Consider the following 18,889-nt stretch of genomic DNA (forward strand, 5'->3'; position numbering starts at 1 on the left):
GTCAAGCCACTTTTGAACCAGAAACAGTGGCAGAACCGACTGACCTGGGCTACAGAGAAGCAGCACTTTTTTCATCCGAAAAGTGGTCAGTGGTCCAAAGTACTTTTTTCAAATTTTACATGTCATTCGGAAATCAAGCTTCATTGATGTCTGAACGAAGATCTGTAGGGAGTTTCAGAGTCTTTTTCTTTGTGCTACATTATACATCTGCTGAACCTTTAGTGCCATTGGTTTCCTGCCTCACAATGCTAATGATCATCCTGTATCTTTGATTCATTTTACAATTGGTTACCATTACCAGTTTATCAACAGCCAAATCAGTTGGTGGTTAGGGTTAGGGTTGGAGAGAATATAACTTCTGTCAGCCTCTCAGTAGCTGCTGCTCTGTCTCTTTCACAGTGTCTTGCAGCTTTGCTTTTTTCTCCAACTGCTTGGCTTTTCAAATAGGAATCACATACTTATGCATGTTTTTTTGTTTTGTTTTCTGAATTAAAACTTAGATTGTAGTAAGTATCCTTGTCTTTATGATATGCTAAGAATGTATTCTCTTCCTTATACCACAAGACACCACAAGGCCAAAAAGGAACTATGAGGTTGATGGGCAAGACTATCTCTTCGTGATGTCCAGAGAGCAGATGGAGAAGGACATTCAAGAGCACAAGTTCATAGAAGCTGGACAATACAATGACAATCTTTACGGGACCAGTGTCCAGTCTGTAAAATATGTAGCTGAGAGGGTAATATTATTTAATTCAACTTCATGTTGGTTGTACCACACAGAAGCATAAATGTTCATATAAAAAAGGAAGTTGTAATGTTATTGTTCCAGCTGATCTGTTTTCTTCTCTTATGCAACAAACCAGGGAAAAACATAATAGATAACTCTTATTTTTTTATAAGAATTTTAGTAGAATATCTTCTAAATTACTATGTCTTTTTAGGGCAAACACTGTGTTCTGGATGTCTCTGGAAATGCTATTAAACGACTACAAGTAGCACAGTTGCATCCGATAGCCATCTTGATAAAACCTAAGTCTGCTGATTCATTAATGTGAGTATTTCTGTGGTCTTCAGTAACATATCAGTTTTGCATATTATTTTTTAACCAAAGCTATTAAGATTTTGGACTGCTTCCAACCACAACAACAACAGAGATGGCTCTGAGCGTCCCAAAAGATGAAGACGGTTTTCTGGGTTTTTTTCCTGTTTAAAACATCCTCCTTTAAGAAAAATATAATAATTATAGTCCTGCTCTGTCAATATCTATCTATCTATCTATCTATCTATCTATCTTAGGAGTCATCAAGATATGTAAAGTCCTAGTGTTCTGCTTTAAAGTATGAAGTTCTGAATTAAAACAGGGAGCTAATGGGTTAGAGATTAAATTGCTGATGGTGTTGATGATGATCCATGGGCTAGGATCTGGGACTATGCTGGTTGGGTGATGGACCGTTTTGTTCTAGTCATGTTAGCTCCACAGTGGCTAAGAGACGTCAGCAGTGCAGAGCTGGTTTTCCAATTCCAACACCCTCGCCTCAAACGCTACAAAAGTGCTACATTTCTTACATGTACCATTATCAATATATGAGGCAGAAGAGTTACTGAACATCTGACACAGAGAACAGAAAAGAGAAGATTCAGACAGACTGGAAACAGCAGGAGAAGTCATAGTAGCGCTGATGCTTAGTTAACACTAAACTATCTAAGCAAGCAAGCCCTTACCATGCAAAATAAAAAAAGAAATTGTGTGAAACATAAAGAGTTCCCAAAAAGTAAAGTTCAATATACATCATGTGTGTTTTACTGTGCACATGTGTTAACTCACTAAGGTCTCAGGACAGAGAAATTAGATCAAATCAAGAGAGTCTCAAATACCAACATATCCACAGAGTGCAATAGTGACAACAGAAAGTGATAAGTTTTATCCTTCAGAGCAAAAACAGTGTGAGGATTTGGGTTTTCTCTGTTAGTTAGTTCCTATGTTGTCTGTCTTTCCCCTAATTGCCCCCAGGTGTCCCTTGTTTCCCCTGATTACCTTCCCTGTGTATTTAAACCTATCTGTCTCTTGCTCCCTGTCAGATCCTTATCATGTCTGTCCTCGTTGTCTAGTTCTATTCCAGTTGCTACCAGTGTTTAAATTCGTCGCATTATTGTTCACCTGTGCTGCCTGGGCTTTTCGTATCCTTTTGAGATCACCATTAAAACCATAATTTTTCACCACAACCTCATCTTCACCACCTCATCAACCCAATTCTTGACATGGAGACCACTACAGTAAATGCTTCCTGCCTTCAGCATTAGCAACAACTCGTTAACGAAGCTTGAACAATGAATTAAAGCAAATTGAATTTCCCTGGGGATAAATAAAGATTTTTTTATTTCATTTTAATTCTTGAATTCATGTTGACCTTGTGATGCCCAACCTGATGAGAGTAACTTGCCTCATGCTCCATTACAGATGTAGCTGTCTTTAATGTCTCCTGAACAGTGTCTGTTTCGTAAATGAAAGAAAAAAAAGTTTAAATGTTATCCTATGTCCTATGTCATACCCAGGGACATGAATAAGAAATTGACTGAGGAACAAGTGAAGAAGATATTTGAAAAGGCTGTGAAGCTGGAAAGGGAGTTTGGAGAATTGTTTACAGGTAAGGTAAAGAATTCAAATACAATGCCACAACCAGGCCTATTTCTTAAACATTGCAGAAAAACAATAGCCAACTGTAAATTTACAGTAAAAACTTGCTTTAAATCAATTTCAAACTTTCAGACCTGTAGAAAGAAAAGACGAAAACAGAGGATGGTGTTCTCTGAGCCTCTTCTAAACTTTGCGTGTACATGTAGGTCAAACTCATTTCTATTCTCAATATTTTATTCAGTTAGCAGAAACCAGACATCAGGTTTCCACCTTTCATCACAAAATAATATTGTTTTAGATTTTAAATTTGTTTTGATATATTTAATATCTCCTATAATTCAGCATCATAATTTTTCAGTAAATAGTTAATGACTTGTTTTATTTAGGTGATGTCAACATTTTTGCTACCAAGATAGCAAAGGCTCTGCATACCCTAAAAAAATCTTAATGATTTTCCAACTTACTAATAGAAATCTTTCAACTTGGCTGTGATATTATATAAAATAGGACAAATAAAAGGCTAAAAACTGACCTGCTGCAATGACTAGATTCAGTTTTCATGAAAAGAAACGGTAGTCACTACCAGACAGACTGCTTTGTCTGTTTTTGTATTCCCTGGCCAAACAGCCACCTCTCAAAGAACACCAGGGCCCCATTTCAGAAAGCGCGATGAGTGAAAATCCTGAGGAAGTTTTGGGGTAACTATGTGCTTATCCTTGGTTTTCAGTTTCAGAAACCTGTATAGCGGTTATCCTCAGTAAACTTACCACGGTAACTTATCATGACCAACCCTGCTCAGTAGAAGGATTGTTTGAACAAATCCTGAGTTTGTCCTACTTATGCCATCATTAAACAACCGTAGTGGGCTCATCTCAGGGGACGATGAGTCTGCCTACAGGAACGAGGTGGAGCGACTGACAGCATGGTGCACAGACAACAACCTGATCCTAAACACAGCCAAGACCAAGGAGATCATAATGGATTTTAGGAGAAGGAAAAGAGACACTGAACCACTAAACATCTGCGGAGAGCCTGTGGAGAGGGTGTCGAACTTCCATTTCCTGGGAGTTCACATCATGGATAACCTGGCCTGGGTTGTGAACACAGCAGAACTGGCAAAGAAGGCCCAGCAGAGACTTTATTTCCTGAGAGTCCTCAGGAGGAACAATATTTCTCAAAAACTGCTGGTGTCCATCTATCGATGTTCTATTGAAACCCTTATCTGCTATTGTCTCTGTGTTGGTTCCCCAGCTGCACAGCAGCACAGAGGAAGACTCTCCAGAGAACCATAAAATCTGCTCAGAAGACAATCGGCTGCTCTCTGACTGTTCTTGAAGATCTCCACAGGTCCCACTGCCTCAAGATAGCCAAGAATATTTTAAAAGACTCCTCACACCCCGGTCACAATTTGTTCCAACTGCTGCCATCTGGCTGCAGATACAGGAGCATTAAAGCAAGAACAAACATACTGAAGAAGAGTTTATACCTGGTAGCCATAAGAGCATTAAATACCTTGTAGTACCATTTTTCACCAATTTTTATTATAATCCATGTAACTTATTGCATGTTCTATAATGACAGTAAAGATTGTTATTATTATTGTTATTAAAATGTAGAATTCAACTGGCGGGAAATGCACATTTTCAGGCTTGTTTTGTTTTTCTCCCTTTGCCTTGGTGAATAACCTTATCTGCCTTCCATTGATGAGGGCTTCTTCTTATACTTGCACTCATGCTTAACCCTTGAATGTGGAAATGGGGTCCAACTGACCCCACACACGTAAAACTTGTATAATTTGCCATAGTCCTCTACGTTTGCCTCAGTCCTTGCATGCACAAGGGTTAACTCAACTTGAAACAAAATTTAGTTGCCAAGTTTATCTCATGTTCTTAAATTGAAAATCTAGAGCTTCACAGAACAGGGTAAGTTTATTCAGAGTAACTTCCTTCTACTGGGTTTGTTAGCCCTGCTTTCTAAAACCCAGCTTTCATAAAAACTAAATTGCTAGAAACTAACTTGCTGCATGTAATACACAACAGTATTTATAAATTAGGTTATTAAAACATGAATGAAAACTAAAGAAAAATATGTTTTCTGCAGTTAAATTGTCTTGCTTCACTGTTATCCTCTATGGAAATTTAAAAAGCAAGAAGTACTTTACTACAAAAATTCTGATATAAGACTGTCTGCATAATAAGAAATGCAGCTTCAAAAACATTTAAGTTTTGTGTAAAGTGCTGAAGAAACATGAAATCCAAAAGTTGTATATGTGTGAATGGGCTATTCAACTACTTACCACCTGCCAACCACTAATAAAGAACACAATCACAGGTAGATGAATACTAGTTTTACTGCTGTGTTTATATTTGCTTAATACTCTTTAGAAACAGCTATCACTGTTTTTCACAATGACTCTCACCTAGCTCTTGTGTGTTGCACCTTTTTCTCACAGTGTATCTGAAAAAGATGAAGTAATGCATATTGATATGACAAAGTTGAACAATTTTAATACTTCTCAAGAGAAGGCAATTATGTAACCATCTGTAGCAGTTACTTTTCATAATAATTTCTTCTTTATGTTTGCTTTCAGCTCTGGTTCAAGGAGACACTTTGGATGATATTTATCACCAGTGTAAACAAGTCATTGATGAACATTCAGGACCCTACATCTGGATTCCATCAAATTAAAAATTAAAATGACTCATGACCTTGGAAGGCAATCCTGGCTGCTGGGAACAAGATACAAGCAGTCATTTCTAAACCTGTAAAACTGTAATTTTTACTGTTACTCTTATTTTATTCAATTTTTTCCCTCCTTGACTTTTTTTGTTAATGTAACTTAAAATAATGTGGATTTTCTTGTTTGTATATTTTTTGATTTTTGTAAATATAGAAGAGAATATTCTAATGTATATTCTAAAAATTAATTTTTTTTCCAACATACACTTGTTTGTGAATAGAAACTTAGGTCTGATTCTGCTATGGCGGCCCACAGAGGTGCATTGGTTTCACGAGCGCCCCGGATTAAGCTATATTTAAAATCTGTGAGGCTGCTTTGGGCAAGAGTTCAGTGACAACTTCACTACTGAAATACAGCTCGACTGAACTGATGGCGACTGGATACAGTTCGGCTGTTATATCACCAAGGCTGAAATCTGTACTTGGGAGACAGTGCCTCCTCAGAACAACGGCCTGGCGCAGCAGGATGCAAGGAGCAACGGTCAAAAGGAAACGTGCCAGAAAACAGAAGAGGGGGAAGCGGGCAGGCGCGTTGGCCCAGCTGAAGGCTGGGAAGCCACCTATTCTGACTCAGTTTCTGGCCATTGTCCACCCACTGGATAACAAAGTGGATTTGTTACATCTGAGGCTGAGAGTTTCTGCAGAGATGAAGAACTGTGCCGTTCTTAGCCTAAACATTGGTCGTCATGAATTTCTTCGAGAAGCTAGTCATGAATCACATCAAGGGCTCCATTGACATCAATGTGTCCACTGCTGACGTCATTTCATCGGCGATCCACACAGCCCTCTCCCATCTGGAGAGCAGGAACTCATACATACGTCTCCTCTTCCTGGATTTCTCCTCAGCATTCAACGCCATCAACCCACAGACCCTGGTGCAGAAGCTCTCCTCTCTTGGACTGAGTTCTACACTGGGGAACTGAATTTTGGACTTCCTGACAAACAGACCTCAAACTGTCCGGATCCACAACAACGTCTCCTCATCCATCACCCTCAGCACTGGCTCGCCGCAGGCCTGCGTGCTGAGCCTCCTCCTCTTCACTCTGCTGAAGTATAACTGCTCAGCAAGGCATTCCAACTGTCATATAGTGAAGTTTGCCGACGACACAGCAGTAGTGGGACGCATCATGAACAGTGATGAGTCCAAATACAAAGAGGAGGTGGAACACCTGGTGCAGTGGTGCAGAGAAAATTACCTCTGCATCAATGTGAAGAAGACCAAGGAGACGGTGCTGGATTTCAGAAGGAACAAGGATCCTCTTCAGCCCTTGTACATCAGAGGAGCAGCTGTGGAGGTGGTCTCCAGCTACAGGCATCTGGGTGTGCATATATCCAGTGACTTCACCTGGAGTACCAACACTTCCCATCTGGTCAAGAAGGCCCATCAGCGTCTCTACTTCCTCAAGAAGCTGCGGACAGCTGGACTTGGGAGCTCAGTCCTGAGGAGCTTTTATCACTGTGTGGTGGAGAGTGTTCTCTGCACCTGCATCACTGTGTGGCACAGCAGCTGCACTGCTGCTGAGAGGACGGCTCTACAGAGGGTGGTCAAGGCTGCACAGAGGACTGTGGGGAGCAGCCTTCCCTCCACCTCGATGCAGGAGGAGGGCGCTCCTCATCATGAAAGACTCAACCCATCCTGCACACAGGCTGTTCCAGCCGCTCCCCTAAGGCAGGAGGCTGAGGAGCATCCAGAGCAAGACCATCAGGCTGAAGAACAGTTTCTTCCCTTCAGACATCAGACTCCTGAACTCAAGCTGCACCAAATACAGCTTAGATTATTTACAGTTACGGCTGGCGTTGTAAATGTAATCATGCAAACGTGAGTGTGCAGGTGCCCGTCCCTCATTTGCTCCCTGAATATGCCGGAGACGTCTAATTGGTGGCCTCCCATAGGTGCCGGATATAAAAGCTGCTGACGTGGACTTCCTACCATCCATCCTCAGCTCATCAGAACACTGGCCACGCTGTTCGTCTGTTAAAGCCTTTGTAAAAATGTTTGGAGTTTGTAAGAGGGAGCTGCCATTTATGTTTCCTTAGTTTTCTCATGTTTTTCTTAATTAGGGAGGTAAGTTTTTGCCATTTGGTTTATTTACTTTCAATTAGGCAAGATTTGGTTAATATTCAGATAGTTTGTTGTTTTCGGTATTATAGCTCACTCTAAAGTCCAGAAATACATCTTTTTAAAATAAATAACATTATAAAATTATCAACTTTGTGTGTGTCGGCTGCTTAAGATCTAAAGGGGATGGATCTTTCATGTGATCATATATATATATATANTGCCAGAATTTTACCGTATTTTAAAAATACGGTAAAATCCTGCATTTAGCAAATACGGTAAAAAACTGGCAGCTGTGGTTGCCAGAATTTTACCGTATTTTAAAAATACGGTAAAATCCTGCATTTAGCAAATACGGTAAAAAACTGGCAGCTGTGGTTGCCAGAATTTTACCGTATTTTAAAAATACGGTAAAAAACTGGCAGTTTTGGTTGCCAGAATTTTACCGTATAAAGACGGTAAACTTCTGGCAACTCAGCTGCCAGTTTTTTACCGTAAAATGAGGCCGTTTTTTTTTTTTACAGTGTACATTCAAATCCTGTTTCCTGTTATGTCTATGATCCAGTACAGTCAACACTTTATCATGTAATGGCAGTTGGGAAGTCATGGTCCATCTGGTAACCCAGACAACTCTATATCAAGTTATTGATTTTTCAGCAGTCCAACATTATGGGCAAGCATGTGGCAACAGTGGAAAAGAACCATTTACCTGGGAGAATCACCTGGTAAAACTAAGATCATGATGCTGAAACATCTGGATTCATCTGGATTCATTCACTGAGATTAAATTACTAAAACAACTTGGTTTAATCAGGAGTAAAAGGGACTAAATACAAATCTATACACTTTTTTTCTTCTAAATATTTTTTTTCAAAACATGCAATGTTTTCTTTTAATGTTGTAGTTTTAAAACTTCTCATAGTATTTAATTTACAAATGTGGCACTGAAAATTATCACCTAATGTTTTGTTTCATGAAACGTGAAAAACCATTGTAATATAGTATCACAGCTTTTCTGCTGCTGTTTTCGACATGCCCACTGGAGGGCGGTGTAGCGCTGCCATAAAGGGAACGGAGCCTACATATGCTGCGTTATCTCTGCATGTAAACAAAAAGGTTTCCAAAGATATTGACAAGATGCTTTTTAATTTTATTTTGAAAAACAAAAAACACTATATTAAAAATAAATTCATAATTTTCATAATTCATAATCATTATTTCATTAATAATCAGTAATTATGCATTCTTAAAGACGGCCTCAACTTTTTAGACTTTGGCAGCAGAACCAGCTATGCTGTTGACCTCTGACCCCTGGAATCAGAGCTAAATAATAGCCTACATTTAAAATAAATTGGCTAAAACAATTCATCAGTTTGGAACTTCATACCAAACGTTGTCTTCTCTAAATTAGGAAGTTTAAATTTCCTTTCCATTATAGTGTTGAAAAAAGTCCCCTCGAATCTAAACAATTTTCATAAACAGATGCTTCTTGCCTGGTTATTGATTTACAAGCATAATTTCTCTCCACACATGTATTACATTTGTAACAATAAAGACATTTTGCATAAAAACAAATCCTTATTTTACTGCAATTGGTTCACTCACAACATAGTTTTAGCTCGCTCAACTGTGATGGACTTACCAAGACTTTATTACAAAATACGGCACTATAATTCCTATAATGAATTTAATACTGTAATAAATGCAATCCCTGCTGCCGTTACCTTATTCAAAAGTTTAATGGGAAAAAATTCAACACTGTTTCCTTTAGATCCAACCAAACTTGAAATTGGTCAAATCTGTTTCTCCTCAACTCGTAATAGCAACCGACATATAAGCTCATTATTTCAGAAAGATATTGTATCTACTCCATATGTGGTATCTTATTGGAATACCGTTATTAATAACCTTAACTGGAAAAGGATTTGGACTTTACCAAATAAATATATGATAACTAAAGTAAAAGAAGCATCCTTTAAAATTATTCAGAATTTATCCATCGAAAATATTTCTATTTTTAACAATATAGATATTATATGCTCTTTTTGTGAAGGAAATCCTGAAGATGTGTTTCATTTATTTTGGTCCTGCCCCTTTTCTGTTCAATTTTGAAGTTGTCGGGGAAACAACTTCAAAATTGTAGCTATGCTCCACCGTTAGCCTCCATGTTTACTTCCGCAAACACTGAGCTCTTCTTTTTATGAAGGTTGGCAGAACACTGAGAACGCTGACGCTATTGCGCCCTCTACTGCGCATGCGGGACTCTTTCAGGTCATTTGCCTGTTCACACTGCAGAACGCATATAGGTCGCATTTATTTGGAAATGTGAAGGCCCAGGCAGAAAAAAATCCAGTTTGACAAAAAAAAAATCGGAATTGGGTCACTTCAAGTTGCACTGTGGCGACACAGCCTAAGAAAAGCTTTTTCGTTCCAAAAAGAATATGGTAGCAACCCTTAGGTTTGCAAAGCTGCATCTGAATGAGGATCAAGATTTCTAGAATAATATTATTTGGGTAGATGACACCTAAGTAGAGATATCACAAAACGTACTTTCACAGAAAACACAGCAGAAACATTTAATCAAATCTACTCTTCTTCTTCGCCCTTAAGCTATAATGACGTAGATAAGTTGGTAGATGATTTTCAGTGCAAACTTCAGATATCATTGATTACATTGCCCCCATTAAAGTGGAGGTTGTGACTGGTAGGAAGAAATCTCCATGGAGAAATGCACAAACATTTCAATCTGCAAGACAGCTCTGCCGTAGGGCCAAATGGAAATGGTAAAAAACTCAACTGCATATTTATCATGACATTTACAAGGAAAGACTATAACTATCTCACAACACTAAAACATGCAAGAGAGGCTTTCTTTGCAGATGTCATAAACAAAAACTCTAACAACGCTCGAGCTTTATTTGCTACTGTTGACAGAGCGCTCGAGTTTCTTGATGAAATACCCTAACATCAGGTTTCTTTTAGGGTTAGGGTTATTGAATTTGATCCATTGCTGTTGATCTTTGTGACCTAAATCCATACTGAGTAGTTATTTTGAGTAGTTTGTGTCTATTAACAAATCTATCCAATCTGGCAACAAACATTTTTTTCAAAAATGTTTTAACTTTAAATATAACTTTAAATGGGCTGCACAGTGGCGCAGTTGTTAGAGCTGTTGCCTTGCAGCAAGAAGGTTCTGGATTCGATTCCCAGCCCCGGTCTTTCTGCACAGATTTGGCATGTTCTCCCTGTGCATAGTGGATTTTCTCCAGGTACTGTGGTTTCCTCCCACAGTCCACAATATGACTGTCAGGTTAATTGGCCTCTCCAAATTGTCCCTAGGTGTTTGTGTGTCCTGTCTGCCTGTGTGTTACCCTGCGACAGACTGGCGACCTGTCCAGGGTGAACCCCACCTCTCACTGGACTAAAAGTAACTGAGTAAATGTAACTAGCAACTCTGCTCAGAACTAGAATTCAGATCCCATCTGGACCAGAACTTTATCCGCTTTTGACTCTAAAGAAGACCAAGAATCCTGATGCATGCTCTGAGTTTTCCTGTCTGTCAGAACCAGAACTTCAACAACCATCTGGGTATCTGCCTTTGATTCCAGGGGTCAGAGGTCAACAGCATAGCTGGTTCTGCTGGGTGGAACCAGAACCTGGTGCTGGAGAATATATCAGTCTGAATGTACTGAATAAATATAATATACAAATTTCACTTTTTGAATTACTGACTTCAATGAACATTTTTCACCTGTAGTTTTGTACAGTCAGCTGAATAAAAAACACCACAAATAACATTATTAAAAACTTTATTGGCTCATTAAACATCCAGAAACCCACATTTCATTAGAAGAAATTTAACAAAAAGTTTTAACAAATCAGCACATTGTCCTTTGAGATCTGAATAAATCAATAAATCACAGTAAGGAGCCTCATGTAACACATCGAGTAAAACAGTTCTCAAGAAGAAAACTCCATATTTCATGTTTTGAGTTAAAAAAGTAAATCATGAAAAAAAGAGAAATGTTAAAGCTCTGAGAATCAATTACTATGATGCAAAACTTCATTATTTAAAGATTTTTAGAATGACTATAACAAAATAACATTATATACAGAATATTAAAATAATGTCCAGATAAATGCTGGATGTTTCTGAAAACTGCTTTAAGATCAGAGTTTCTGTGGGACATCCAGTTCTAAACTGGTTAAACTGGTTTCTGTGATGGAAGCTGAAGTTTATCTGCAGTTTCCAGTAAAGGATCTTTTTATCTGTGGAGCTTTGAGGAACATTTTCCTGTCAACAGAAGAAGAAGCAGCAGAGAAAAGAGGTTTGAAGTGTCTTTCATGATTCAGAGCCGAACTGAAAATGATTCCCATGTTTCCATTCTCAGACCATTTCTGGTTCCAGGACAAAAACGAATCAGAAAAAAGATCAACTTTCTAGTTGAATCTAGTTCAGATCAAAACTTCATGAAAGGTTTAGTAGCCTTGCGCTGGTGGAGACAAAACTTGGTCCACGACGGGGGCAAGAAGAACTGTAAGAATCCCACCTGCAGAGAGAAGGAGGAAGGAGAGATCAGATCAGTGAGTGTTTCCAGCCTCTCTCCAGCAGCAGTCAGTGACGCAGCACATCCAGTAGACGGTTTCCATGCTGCAGTCAGACTGATCTCAGAGCTGTGACCAAGATGAACCTGATAAATTTTTTCCTGTTGAACTGAGAGAACAAGCAGATCTGAGATCAGATCTGCTGCTGCCACAGTTTGATGAATGAGGACCACTGTCTCTAGACATGTTAGACATGTCTAGAGACATGTCCAGCTGGACACCCTGGAGACATGGACACAGCAACAACACTCATCTTCACATCAACAGGGCAAGCTGCTGCTCCTCTGATTGGCTGATTGCTGTCTCTGTGTCCAATCAGGAAGCCTGAACCATTCTCCTTCCACTGAGAAGCTGCAGCTTGACTGGGAACACCGGAGCTTTGCTTTGAATCTAACTGGGTGTAGTTCAATATGCTGACACCAGCTAGACTCACTACAAACATTTACTTACTCTACAGTCTCTACAAAACGCTTCAGCCGCTGAACATCTGAATCCTCCAGGATATTTCCTCTCAGGTCCAGTTTTGTCATATAGAGGTCGCTGGACTTCAGAGCTGAGGCCAGATAATCACAGCTGATCTTTGACATCGAGCAGTTCAACAATCTGAATAAAAAATAAAAGATCTGAGCTGAAGCCAACAGGATGCAGGTTAACCAGTCCAACAGAACCAGTTAAAGATTCTGAATAATATTAATGCCAATATGCTTCAATAAAGACCTGCAGACGTCAGAACCAGAACCTGGAACTGGGCCATGTTGTGTTGGAGGATTTTAGTCAGTAAAATCATTCCAGGGTCTGATTAAAGTGTCAATCATGACATGTTATTAAAAAAAACTGGAAAGGTATGGAATTAGAGGGGTGGCATTAAACTGGCTTAGGAGCTACATTGGAGAAAGGAAACAATTAGTAGAATTAGATGGTCAGAAATCAGACTTACTAAATATAACTTGTGGAGTTCCGCAGGGATCAGTTTTGGGACCCAATTTGTTCAATTTGTATATAAATGAAAGTCAAAATATCAAACCTTGTAAAATACGTTATATTTGCAGATGATACAAGTATCTTCTGTGCTGGAGAAAACATTCAATAACTCTCAGAAGTGGTCAACACAGAAATGGAAAAATTGCAGCATTGGCTCAAAAACAATAAATTATCAGTAAATTTAGATAAAACCAAATTCATGATATTCGGAAACAATAAAAAAAACAGGAAAATTATCCAATTAAAATATCAATTGAAAGTGTTGATTTACAACAAGTACATGAAATAAAATTTTTGGGTGTCATATTAGACGATAAATTTAGCTGGAAACCACAGATCAGCCTAGTAAAATCTAAAATAGCCAAAAGTGTTGCTGTTATAAGAAGAATTAGTTTCGTCCTGGACTACAAATCTTTGTTTATTCTATATAACACACGTTGTACCACATTTAACATATTGTGTGGAAGTTTGGAGGTTACATAAAGTGGGATACTGGGAACATACAAACCAGTTACTTATCAAATCAAACATACTGAAATTCTTGGACCTGGTAATATTTAAAACGTCACAATTCATGTTGAAGGTCAGAAATTGGAAACTTCCACCCAATATACAGGAAATGTTAGGTGACAGAGAGGGTGATTATAATTTAAGAGGTGAAGGATATTTCAAAAAACAACATATTAGAACAACCAGGAAGAGTTTTTGCTTATCTGTGTGTGGAGTAAACGTCTGGAATGGATTGAATGATGAGTTAAAAATAGTACAAATGTAAACCAATTTTAAAAAACTGATTAAAACAGAGCTCATTTCAAAATATGCTATATAAGATGACTGTTTAATGGTCTATAATGAAATTTTTGATGTTCTGAAAGTTAATTGATAATAAATTGACAAATAGGAAAGGGGCAGGAGATTAAAAGATATCTTCTACCTGCTCCTTTTCGAACAGAAAATATAAAATTTGCATGTCACATGGGCAACATAATTTGTTTTACATTTTATTTCTTACCTTTGTTTCATTCTATTTTATTTTGTTTTTATTTTTTATTGTTTTTTCTGTCTGAAATAAATAATTGATTATAGATTTGTTCCTGTCAGATTTCAGGAGCCAAAATTATCTTTTGTAGACTGGGTTGAATCAATCAATCAATAAAATGTTATTTGTATAGCACATTTCAGTAGCAAGGCATTTCAAAGTGCTTTACATCATTAAAAACAAAAACACAGAGTAATAAGCAATCTGATAAAAATATAAAAAAGTAAATAAAAAATAAAAATCATTAAAACCCACACCCCTTTTTTAGCCCTTTAGAACTTTAGTTGAAACACCATCAACTGGGACTCTAACCCTTATTTAGTCATAACCAACTCTGAACAGGTGGGTTTTAAGTTTGAGATTTAAAGGCACTCAGAGTTTCAGCTGTTTTAGAGTTTTCTGGAAGTTTGTTCCAAATTTGTGGTGCATAGAAGCTGAATTCTGCTTTTCCTTGTTTGGTTCTGGTTATGGGGATGCAGAGCAGAACCAAAGCCAGAAGACCTGAGGGGTCTAGATGGTCTAGACGAATGACCTTTAACCTGCTTTACATGAGGGGGATTTATCCACACTGGGGACCCAAATGCTATCCTGTTCTGACCTCAGATCAGCGGGTGCAATTCAGTTACACAGAGGGACTTAATTAAACTCTGGATCCAAGTCCAGGAACAAACTAAAAAAATATTTATTAGAATAGAAGATATGAACTTTGATTTATGATCAATAATATTCACAGAAATATCAATAATTACATAATTATATACCTCAATCTCTCCAGTCTGCAGCCTTCAGTCTGTAGAAAACCACAGAGCTCCTTCATTCCAGAATCTCCCAGAATAGTGTTGTCCAGCTCCAAGTCTATCAGATGGGTTGGGTTGGACTTCAGAGCTGAGAACAGCAAAGTCCAGCTGGTCTCTGACAAACTGCAGAGATCCAATCTGAATAAAGAATAAAAGATGTGAGCTGAAGCCAAAAGGGTGCAGTTAAAACTGAAATATGAACAAATAAATTATGTTTGGGAATCAACAAGATGAACTGATTCTAACCTCTGATGCAGTCAAACTGACCAGCACAACATTTTATCAAAAAGAAACTCAAAGTTTTCTATGAGCAGCAGCCTGGATAAGGTGAGCTATTTCTGCTGGTTCCTGATCATCAGCTGGAGACCCGACTTGGTAACTGGATCAGAACCAATCAGTTTATTCATTAATGGCATTGGGTTCTTATTAAAGCTGCAGGTAGCCAATGGAGGCCATTATTTCCTAAGGAGACGTGACCTGATGAAGCTTCATCACAGAGACGAGGCTCCAACCGACTGACAGCTGTCAGACTGAAGATGACGGTTCCTCTCTGACCAGGCCCAACAGAACCACAGTTTCAGGACAAAGCTGAGGAATCTGCTGCTCCAAACCTCACTTTATTCATTTCATATAGATGTGCTTTTCTACAATCAGTCATTTCTTAGATGTTTCATTAATAATAACAGTCATTTCTTAGATGTTTCATTAATAATAATGTGGATGCGGCCCTGGCTTGACTCTGGAAGAACAACATTTCATTATAGATGTAAAGATGAGAATCAGAAATGAGAAATAAAACAATCTGAATCTTTACCAAACCAAACCAAACTGAAACATCTTCATCATTAATTAACATCATTTGAATTATTTTACTCATTTTGTTCATCAGTCAAAAACATTTTAAAGTGAAAAACTGAAAACGAAGTTCAATAATCTCAAAGTCTGAAATAAGAAAATTAATTTACCAGGTAAAATGTTTTAGAGATTTTATTCAGACATTTAAATAGGTTGCTTTAACTGAAAACATATTAGAATAAAATTATTCATTAAGCTAGGGATTAAAGTATTAATAAATGATTTTATTGGATAAATGGAGAAAACAAACCCCAGATTCTTCACTTCACTGACAGAACTCTCCAGGATCTCAGACAGAGGCTTCATATCAGCATCTCCACCTTTATATATGTCAATCTCACTAATTTCCAGTTCAGTCAGATCTGGGTTGGACTTCAGAGCTGAGGCCACAACTTCACAATCAGCCTTTTGGATCCTCCAGCCACCAAGTCTGTGATGAGAGCAGAAATAAATTCAGTTCTAATTAAATCAATCTGGATCATAAACAGATGAAAATATGACAGTAATGTCATCATATGATCAACATCTTCAATTCTCACATCTGTGCAGTTCATGGTTAATCAGGGAGTAGACACAACAACACAGGGACTGAATTAACACACACCACATTTTGTTCTCATTTACAAATTCAGAGGAAACTAGTAGGAGGAGGAAAAGTTGGTTCACATAGTTTCTAACTAGTTTCTATGGCGCAACAACGTCAATCCAGGGGTTTATTTTAATGGACCAAGTTTTCATTAACCCTAAACAATTAGTTGATACAAACAGTAAAAATCCTAAAAGATGAATTATTGAGCAGGGTCTCAATGAGTAAAGAGCTTAAAGTTTAAAATGTGTCTCTGGCTGACTGGATTTTTCATAGAAAACATTTTCTAGAAAGGAAGGGTTTCTATTTATTTCAACCTGAAAACTGATGAAAAGTTAAAATGATCAAAATGTTTCAATATCAAAAGCTGCAGCTGTCCTGGATCAGCTGAATGTTTAGATGTTCGAATGGCTGAAATAGTCCAGAGGATGAAGGAAATAGTTAAAGACCAAAAAGATCCAGAATCAACTGGAAGAAGAAGAATAAGAAACAGGAGGACAAAAGTCCTGAATCAGCATTCATACAATGAAAACATCTGGACTCACCGAGCCTTTCTGCAGTTCCTCAAAGCTGGAAGCAGTCTCTGTCGTCCATCCCATGAAGTGTTGTACTTCTGCAAGTCCAACTCATTCAGAACCTCTGACATCTGCAGCATGAAGGCCAGAGCTGAACAATCAGTCACTGAGAGTTTCTTCCCTGAATCCAGCAGCCATTGGATCTCCTGATAAAATGAGAGGTCATTCATCTCCACAAGACAGTGGAAGATGTTGATGCTTCTGTCAGGAGAGATTCTATCAGTGTTCATCTCCTTCAGGTTGGTAATGATTCTCTGAATGGTTTCTGGACTGTTCTCTGTCTGACCCAGTAGGCCTCCTAAGAGACTCTGGTTGGACTCTACAGTGAGACCATGAAGGAAGCGGACAAACAGGTCCAGGTGGCCATTTTTACTGCTGAGGGATTTCTCCATGACTTTCTTCATGAACTCATCTAGAGATGTTTCTATGTATTCTTCTCCCAGGAACATCTGGATCACCTCTGACTTCCTGCTTGTGAAACAGTGGAGCATGTAGACTGCAGCCAGAAACTCCTGGAAGCTCAGATGGACAAAGGAGAAGACAGAGATGTTGCGCGTCCTTCTTTTCTTTTTAAACATCTCAGTGAAAACTCCTGAAAACAATGAAGCATCTTTGATGTCGATGCCACACTGTGTGAGGTCTGATTCATCGAAGATCATCTTTCCTTTCAGCAACTGCTCAAAAGCCAGTCTTCCTAGAGAAACAATCAAGATCATGTTCTCAGCAACCTTTTCAGCTCCTCCAAACTTTTTCTTCTTGAATGTGAGTTGAACCAGCAAGAACTCTATGTACATCTCAGTCAGCATCTTGGGCATGTCTCCTGCATCTTTGGTCATTATCACATCCTCCAAAACTTCAGCAGTGATCCAGCAGAAAACTGGAATGTGGCACATAATGTGGAGACTTTTTGATTTCTGCATGTGGGAGATGATCCTGCTGGCCTTCTCTTCATCACCTCTGAATCTCTTCCTGAAGTACTCCTCCTTCTGGAGGTCGGTGAACCCTCTGACCTCTGTCACCATGTCAGTGAACTCAGCAGGGATCTGACTGGCTGCTGCTGGTCTTGTGGTTATCCAGAGGAGAGCAGAGGGAAGCAGTTTCCCCCTGATGAGGTTTATCACCAGAACATCCACTGAGTTGGACTGTTCAGGGTCAGTTAATATTTTAGTTTTTTCGAAGTCCAGAGGAAGTCGACTCTCATCCAGGCCATCAAAGATGAACAGAACTTGGAACGCTTCAAAGTTGCTGATTCCTTTGGTTTTATGAAACAAACTGTGAATCAGCTCCACCATGCTGAACTTTTCTTCTTTCAAGTTATTTAGCTCTCTGAAAGCGATGGGAAATATGAAATCAATATCTTGGTTGGTTTTGCCTTCAGCCCAGTCCAGAGTGAACTTCCTTGTTAAGATGGTTTTCCCAGTGCCAGCCACTCCCATGGTCATCACTGTTCTAATTGGTTGATCTGTTCCAGGTGAGACATTAAAGATGTCTTCTCTTGTGATTGTTTCCTGTTTCCTGGATTCTGTTTCAATCTGTCTGACTTCATGTTCCTGGTTGACCTCTCTAGTTAACCCCTCTGTGATGTGGAGCTCTGTAAAGATCTCATTGAGAACTGTTTTATTTCCATGTTCAGCAATGCCTTCAGAGAGACGTTGGAGCTTCTTCTTCAGATGCTCTTTAAGCTCCTGTCGACACCGAACATCAAAATCTGAAAACAAAAAAAACCCCACAAAAGGAGACACTTCAGCTGAATATAAGGGATACAATAATCTTGATATTTTCAGAAGGGCATTCTATATACATTTTAATGAGGGGAAAATGAAAAGTTAACAGAAAAATAATAATTCTAAACCAAAAAGTCATTCCAACTTCTGTCTTTGAGGAGGGAGAAATTGAGATTAAAATAGAAAAAAAATACTGTTCCTAGTGCAGTACTTCTCAAATAGTGACCCCCCCCCCTCTCAAGGGAGCGTGGTGAAGTGTCAGGGGGCGCAATAAACAAGCCTCCGGTCACTAGG

The 18,889-nt window shown here is 38.6% G+C and overlaps 2 protein-coding genes across 2 annotated transcripts in view; one reads left to right on the forward strand and one right to left on the reverse strand.

Annotated features, from left to right (window-relative positions):
• Positions 1 to 7,071, forward strand: part of LOC106942485 (disks large homolog 2-like) — a 17,094-nt gene extending 10,023 nt beyond the window's left edge. The window contains exons 4-7 of the mRNA XM_015025766.1: positions 565 to 737; positions 942 to 1,051; positions 2,554 to 2,645; positions 5,226 to 7,071. Of these exons, the coding sequence (XP_014881252.1) occupies positions 565 to 737; positions 942 to 1,051; positions 2,554 to 2,645; positions 5,226 to 5,323 (473 nt within the window). The 3' untranslated portion in view covers positions 5,324 to 7,071. The remainder of the gene's footprint in view (positions 1 to 564; positions 738 to 941; positions 1,052 to 2,553; positions 2,646 to 5,225) is intronic.
• A 4,639-nt stretch (positions 7,072 to 11,710) lies between these two features.
• On the reverse strand, positions 11,711 to 18,664 carry LOC106942484 (protein NLRC3-like; the record flags this gene model as incomplete). The annotated part of the gene is made up of 5 exons (XM_015025765.1): positions 11,711 to 11,983; positions 12,489 to 12,641; positions 14,820 to 14,993; positions 15,961 to 16,140; positions 16,842 to 18,664. Coding segments are annotated over 5 exons (2,412 nt in total), but the record flags the coding sequence as incomplete, so codon positions are not given.
• Positions 18,665 to 18,889: the final 225 nt, after the last annotated feature.

Source organism: Poecilia latipinna, unplaced genomic scaffold, assembly GCF_001443285.1.
Source record: "Poecilia latipinna isolate Pla-1442-1.1 unplaced genomic scaffold, P_latipinna-1.0 Scaffold4313, whole genome shotgun sequence".
In the NCBI taxonomy this organism is placed as follows: Eukaryota; Metazoa; Chordata; class Actinopteri; order Cyprinodontiformes; family Poeciliidae; genus Poecilia; species Poecilia latipinna.